This window comes from Euleptes europaea, chromosome 9 (genome assembly GCF_029931775.1).
Source record: "Euleptes europaea isolate rEulEur1 chromosome 9, rEulEur1.hap1, whole genome shotgun sequence".
In the NCBI taxonomy this organism is placed as follows: Eukaryota; Metazoa; Chordata; class Lepidosauria; order Squamata; family Sphaerodactylidae; genus Euleptes; species Euleptes europaea.
In genome coordinates this window covers 34428065-34435723 of record NC_079320.1, presented here as the reverse complement: position 1 = coordinate 34435723, position 7659 = coordinate 34428065, and the positions used below count along the sequence as shown (strand labels likewise).

At 39.9% G+C, this 7659-nt stretch overlaps 2 protein-coding genes across 2 annotated transcripts in view; both read right to left on the bottom strand.

Annotated features, from left to right (window-relative positions):
* Positions 1–7659, bottom strand: part of HSPA4L (heat shock protein family A (Hsp70) member 4 like) — a 108097-nt gene that overhangs the window by 59514 nt on the left and 40924 nt on the right. The window lies entirely within an intron of this gene.
* INTU (inturned planar cell polarity protein) overlaps positions 4668–7659 on the bottom strand; it is a 43626-nt gene continuing 40634 nt past the window's right edge. Inside the window, exons 14-16 of the mRNA XM_056855853.1 lie at positions 6595–6784; positions 5463–5620; positions 4668–4824 (exon numbers count right to left, since the gene is read on the bottom strand). Coding sequence (XP_056711831.1) covers positions 4713–4824; positions 5463–5620; positions 6595–6784 — 460 coding nt within the window. The 3' untranslated portion in view covers positions 4668–4712. The remainder of the gene's footprint in view (positions 4825–5462; positions 5621–6594; positions 6785–7659) is intronic.

Sequence of the window (7659 nt, the reverse complement as noted above, 5' to 3'; positions counted from 1 at the left end):
TCCCCTCTCAAAGAAGCCGCATGTCTTCTCGGGCCACATGACCTTTAAGTGCCCAATCACAGAAGTTTCCCTGGGCGGAAAGAAAAAAACTACTAGACCACGCCAGTATGGCTAAAATGACTTTTATGCCGAACCCCAATCATACACTTACAGAACAATTTGATGAAAAGTGGGAATCATTTTACACGACTTTATATGACTTCCAGTTAGTCCAATGATTGAAGTGCACTGAACAGTATTAGAATAAGTAATAGGCAATGTGTGATCCAGTATGTTCTAACCATTTGTCATGGAACCCCTGGGCTTTCAAATGGTATAATACACTTTTATCATGCAATAGGTAGATAATCTGATTGACTTCCATACTTTAACAATTACATATTTAGATATATTTTACTTTACTTGATTAACATTCATGCTTGCATTATGGTATTGTATTCAACTAAGTTCCATACTTTAACAATTACATATTTAGATATATTTTACTTTACTTGATTAACATTCATGCTTGCATTATGGCATTGTATTCGACTAAGTTCCATACTTTAACAATTACATATTTAGATATATTTTACTTTACTTGATTAACATTCATGCTTGCATTATGGTATAGTATTCGACTAAGTTCCATACTTTAACAATTACATATTTAGGTATATTTTACTTTACTTGATTAACATTCATGCTTGCATTATGGTATTGTATTCGACTAAGTTTATTTTTTTACTGAATCTGCTTTATTGTGTTTGTATATTAAACGGTTTTTACCCTTCCCCTTTTTTCCCTTCTGTATCCTCCTAATTACAAAAATAAACCTTAAAAAAAAAGAAGAAGAAGAAGTTTCCCTGGGCATTGCTTGCCAAAGAAAATTCTGGGACCTCTAGAGGTGGAGGGAAAAGTGGTGATAAAGCCATAGCTAGGTTTAGGCCCAGAAATGAGCCGCTACAAAATGGAGTGTGATCTCCCTGGACGCAGAACGCTGATGGATGCGACAGAGCATAGTTGCTCTAATTTAAAAAAAAAACAGCAACACAGGTGCTCGACTTTTATCTGAGTGCCACATCTCACGGAAAAATGGACCATTGCTGGGGTCTTATAGAAGAGATTATAGGAGGCTGAAGTTGGTTCCCAATTCCCAGTACCTTATTCACATTTCCTAGTTCCTGAATGATATGGAGGAAAATTTTAAAGCTCTGCACCCCAAAATAAGTGTGGTCTGAAGATTGTTTTGGGGTGCGGCTGGGCCCCTGCGTCTGTATGTGCATTTGTCCTGGGGGCACCCCACTTGGGAGCAGCTGGCACAAGCCCCGGGCTTTGGACCAGGACCCAGCATGCGCCCTCTCGGAGGACACAGTCCCCTGAATGTGGGGGTGTATGATAAGTGGTGGTCCAATCATTTTGGGGTGCAGAGCTTTTAAATTGCCCTCAATATCGTTCAGGAACTAGGAAATGTGAATAAGGAACGGAATAGGGAAAGAACTGGGAACCAACTTAAGTCTATAATCTCTAGGAGGCTGAAGTTTTAGGAAGAAAGCATTTCAGGGCTGTCTTTAAGGGAGCTTGATTACCTGGGCCTGGCTTAATTACCATGGTTGCTCTTTCTTCTTTCGTGGAAGAAACATTTAGCAATGGCATGGGTTCTGCAATATTACTGATGGTGTACAAAAGCTAAGAGCAGGGAGCTGTGCTGGTCTGTAAGGGGAAAAGCCAAAAGTTGCAATCGTTCATGCTTTTATTAGGGCCGGCTGAACAGTTACAAAGCCGTGAGCAAGCTTTCAAGTTTATCAACATTTGCAATCAAGCTGGGTGTTAGGGAAAAAGGGGGAAAGGGAAGAAAAGCAATAAAAGCCCAAGTCTCTAAAGTCTGAAGGAAGATACACATGGCTTAAGCTTTTGATCCAATAGAATAATAGTGAATTGTACAGTTTTAAGCATACAAAGCCATTTTGATTCCCTAAGAACAATGCTCCAGTTGTAAGAGCAGCTGGATTTTCAGAAATCATTTGTGCAATGACTAGGTGCTAAAAATGACTGCAAAATTTAGTAACAATTTCTGCAAATGGGATGGCAAGAGAACTTTGAAAAGCAGCATGTTTCTAGTTTACCTAAAGCAAAAAAGCTTGCAAAACAAATGCAAAGGGCTGCTGCTGAACTGGTTTTCCCTCTCTGACACAGCCAACAAACGATATCCCCTTTACATTGTGTGAAAAGATGTGGGGGGAATATGGTTAGATACCCTTGTTGGTGTGCCAACACAGATGGTTACAGAAGCAGAATTGTTTTTGGCGATCTGATGAACCATAGCCTTCTTTAGGGTTGCCATCCTCCAGGTACTAGCTGGAGATCTCCTAATGATCTCCAGCCGATAGAGATCAGTTCACCTGGAGAAAATGGCCACTTTGGCAATTGGACTTTATGGCATTGAACTCCCTCCCCTTCCCAAACCCCGCCCTCCTCAGGTTCCGCCCCAAAAATCTCCAGGTATTTCCCAACCTGGAGCAGGCAACCCCAGCCTTCTTGCTCCCTGCTAGGTATCAAAATAATAAAATTTCCACAAACGAGATTATTGCTGTTTTCTCGCAAAGTGTTGAGTCTCATATTCAAAGTCCAGCACTAACAGCAGGATAGGAGTTCCTCACAAAGGATACAGTCATAACTGCACTGCCTCAGAGGACTAAAATCTTACTCTGTAATAGTTTCAGCAGTCCATCCTGTACATTGTGCAGAAGATGCACTGAGTGCAGAAATTAAGATGAGTCTCCCTTCCCAATCACATCATAAGTATCTTTTTTCACCACTCCCTTTAACCTCTCACAGCTAGATGTCACACCCAGCTGAAGAAACTGATATAATCATAACTGGGCATGTTACATTTAAGTTTATAAAAGAAACCAAGATGAAATTTGAGGAGCTGGATGGTTAGGCAAAAAACCCAAAACTAAATTGTCAAATAAAGTTAGAAGTGCCTATAAAGTAAATGGGGCCATTTCCTCATTGAAGGATTTCCTCCTAAGCTTTTGCTAATGACTTATCAGAAGGGCCTTTCTTTGGACCCAGAGTCCTCGGAGTGGGATCCAAAAGTGCCCTCCTGCTCATGGAAACTCCTTTCACTTGCTGAAAGGTTACCTTTGAATCCAACCTTGTGGACCTCTGCTGGTCAAATGACTGTAAATTAACTACCGAACGAACCTTGTGGACCTATGTAGCCAACACACGAAATATTTTATCAACATTAGATTCCATGTGCTCTTGGTTATATAAAAGCTTTTGATGCTCTCTTGTCCACCTGTGTATGCATTATGCTTATTTCCAGTTAAGGTTGCCAATTTCCAGGTACTGGCTGGAGATCTCCTGCTATTACAGCTGATCTCCAGCTGATGGAAATCAGTTCACCTGGAGAAAACGGCCACTTTGGCAATTGGACTTTATGACATTGAAGTCCCTCCCCTCCCAAACTCTGCCCTCCTTAGGCTCTGCCCCCAAAACCTCCCACCGGTGGGGAATAGGGACCTGGCAACCCTATTTCCAGTGAATCAAGGGAACTATCCCCACACACGTATGTTTTGTAAATTTGCTTTATAATAAAGCTTTGGTTTCAGTAACTGGCAGCTCTAGCTTATCTTGTTGTATCAGGTAGAAGTCCAGTGCATGAGATTTTGAAAAGCCACTGTCAGCTAAAGTTTGATGACACTGGCCCCATGGATTCTGATGATAAGTAGCAGATCTCCAATGCAAATTTAACATCATTAAGTGACTTATGAATCCACGATATGGGAAGCTTGAACATTTTGCTTAAACTTCTCCAACTACTAGTCTCCCATGATAAAACACAGCTTGACAGATACTTCAAAATGAAAGCATACAAAAACACAAAACATACCCCGCTGTTTTGCAAACATATCTTTCTTTATTGTAAAAATCTTAGAAAAATAGTTGATGCAGTTAACAGAAACAAAATGGGAAACTGATCCCCATGTTTATTCACACATCATTTGCAAAAAGATCAATTTTACTTTATAACATTTTAAAAATTTATTTCATTATACATAAAATCTTTTTTGTTATTACAAATGTTATAACAGCCCTTTAATGTAAGGTACTTTTTTCCCCTTTTCACTCTGTAAAGTCAGGAAAGATAAGGGATTTTCTTTTACTTCCTTCTGAACTGTATTGCGCGAACTTCAAATATGTCAGAGTGCCATTATCTATTCAGTCTTACAATACACTCCCTTGACTGAAGTCCAGACAAGATCACAATTAGGTTTTCCCTGGTGGTTCATTTTCCAAAACACTCCCAGAGTCCACAAACTGCTTTTTGAACTTGGCAGAAAGTTTAAACAATACTTGCATGATTTAGAGGGGCACCTACCAAAAAGAAAATCTGAAGACATATATGGGTACTAGCATATGGATAATATATGCTATTCTTTAATTCAGCCCTCATCTGTAAAATCTGTCACTACATGGTTAAGATACAATCAAGATAAACAACTCGAACTTTTTAAAAAATCAGTTTGAGAAGTAGATTGCTGATACATCCAGGTCTTAATGTAAACATCTGAAAAGCTTTCCCATCAAGGTAAGTTATTTCAGACAAAAGCTTCAAAAAGCAAGCATCCAGCGCACTACAATAATTTCACTTGTATCTGTGCACCTTCAGTGCCTTGGGAGGTTTCCAATTTTGCTTTTGACAGTTGTATTGCTGAACACTATTACAGAGCTAAGCCAAAGGATAGCTTAAAAGCCAGCTCAACAGCGACCTCTGTGACAGAGTCATGAAAACAGACATAAAACTCCCGAGGCTTTGGATCTAGGAAGAGTCTCCTGCAGAAAAACAAAGATCAGCATTAGAACAAGGTTGTTAGACTATTGTGAAAACAGTCGGTGCTTTTGTCAGGTTTTAATAAAAAAAAAAAAAATGCAATAACTATTCTTCCGGAAACCCGTGGCAGAATTCCAGAGCACTCCTTGAGATCTTTCATAATATCCTTTGCTAGGTAAACATTTACACTCGCCGGAATTCAGCCTTTTCCACTGTTTCGGTACAAGCTGAACATGAGTTACCCTAGAATAGATCTTTGGCTAGGGAAGAGAGACTAACTTGCCCACATGGCCATCATTTATGTTGATTTACAAAGTTTGGACAAGAAAGAAATTTGAGTAGCATTACAAATGGAGAGCCAGTGTGGTGTAGTGGTTAGGAGCGGCGGACTCTAATCTGGAGAACCGGGTTTGATTCCCCACTCCTACACAGGAAGCCAGCAGTGACCTTGGGCTAGTCCCAGTTCTCTCTGAACTCTCTCAGCCTCACCTACCTCACAAGGTGTCTGTTGTGGGGAGAGGAAGGGAAGGAGATTGTAAACTGGTTTGATTCTCCTTAAAAGGTAGAGAAAGTCAGCATATAAAAACCTACTCTTCTTATTCTACAGGAAATCAATTTGGTGTTATTAGAGTTCACTTACCCTACAACCCAGTACATTATAGGTGGTGGTGGTTTCTTTTGGTCAGTCCACTTGTCGGGTGAACATTCAAACAACACTCCATGTTCTCTTACTTGATGTAGTCCAGAATTTGCTTTTTTGGATTGTGAACTTCTCCTGGTACCTGCAGTCTTTTTAGTCTGTAATGAAATTGACAAAACACATGGTTAACGAAACCTGAACTAGTCCTTTGAACAAGAAACAGAAGAATTTCTATTGCTGTGTGACAATCCATAATCAGCCAATATTACATGATGAAATGTAAAGTGAAAGGGTACATTCTAATATGTGACACTCTCTTGACAGTCAACTCTGCTGCACCTGGAATTTTTAAAAAAAGATTTTTACTCTCAGAGGTACATTCTCTCTCTAGTTATTTCCCATTCTCACTTGAATGTTTGCTTCTAGACTAACGTTGCTACAGCCAAAAGCACAATGCTAGGCACAATGCCAAAACTAAATGGAGATAAATGATGAAAAACTTTCAGAATATCTTTCTCAGATAGAGTTTCTCACCTAAATCAGCCGCTGATGAACTTTACTTGAACCATGTTTTGACTACTTTATTCAGCTTTTAGCATATACCAAAAGGTGGCATCTGTGTTACTTCAAAATGTTGCATAAGGACAGGGCCATTTTTATATCTCTATGTGAATCATATTTGAAGGAGATAGAAGCACATATAAACTGATTTCTCTTCTCATACACTGTACTGGCTGTTGTGCTACAATGCTTCTAATTAAAGATAGGGGGATATGGTATGCATTAAGTCAACACAGAATGTAAACGCTCTGCAAAGACGGACACTACTGTCATGGAAACCAAGAGATAATCAGTAAGCATTTTGCCAATGTAATACAAATATTATTTAAATATTGTTATACAAAAAGTCCAAGCCTCCCTGTGCTGTCAGGTTTCTTTTAAAAAGACGTAACCATCTCCAGACCCAGAAATTCTTCCAGATTTCAGCTACGCAAGGAGTCTGCAGTACACATTCTACCTTAAGCTTATGAATTAAACTCATCAGTGCAGGCATTTACTCCTGCCTCAAAAGAGAAAAGATTTAGTAACAGACAAATATCCCTCCCAAGTCATTAAAGATGATGGGTTATACTTCTCTCGTCATGGTTTGCTGAAAAAGGGAACGGATGGAAAGGCAACAGCGATGGAAGTTCTGGATTAGCCGGGGGTGGATAATTCCACCGAGCTGTGCTACTTCCGTATGTGTCGGAGTGATAAAAATTCCATGCATTGTTTCTAGAGAAATATAGTGGAACAGGGTGTTCTCAGGGCCAGATGTCAACCTTCAGGAGCAAAAGAAAGATGTTATTTGACCATTGGCTCTAAACCCATATAAAATTCATCCCTACTTAGCAAATCAAACCACCAAGGGTACTGAAAAAGAAATTACATTGGAATTGTCACTGAGTACCCAGCTTGCTGGGTAAAGTGTAGACAACTGAAGAAGGCAATGGCAAACCACCCCGTAAGCATAATCTGACTAATAAACATGATGTGACCCAGTGCTTGCTCAGGGGACTACCCTTAGCTTTACCTTTTAATACAGACCACAGAGAGTTCTTTACTGAAGAAGTCATTGGCCATAGCAAGTCTATAAAATAGACATATACAAGCAGAAAAGCCTAACAACACTTTCTAGATAATCTAGTCCACCAAGTCCAAACATCTGCATATTTCTATGAAATAAATACAGTGATTCATAGCCAATGCTATCTATACTGAGCTGCTCCCTTATTTGGAAGGCTAGTTCAGGCAGGTATGGGCTTGATGACATGCTGGCTTAAGTTAGTAACACGTGGATTAGCCTTAAGAACACTCATTTGGAGCCGGGCTCCACTGGAATAATTAAGGCTTTCTTCCCAAATACTAGTTAGGAAGAATGAGACATACACACATGAAGCTGCCTTATACTGAATCAGACCCTTGGTCCATCAAAGTCAGTATTGTCTACTCAGACCAGCAGCGGCTCTCTGGGGTCTCAGGCAGAGGTCTTTCACATCGCCTACTCGCCTAGTCCCTTTAACTGGAGATGCCAGTTGAACCTGGGACCCTCTGAATCCAAGCAGATGCTCTACCACTGAGCCACTGCCCCTCCCCAACATACATTTGCTGTGGGAAAAAAAGAATGTAATAAATCAGAAATAGATTTCTTTAAAAA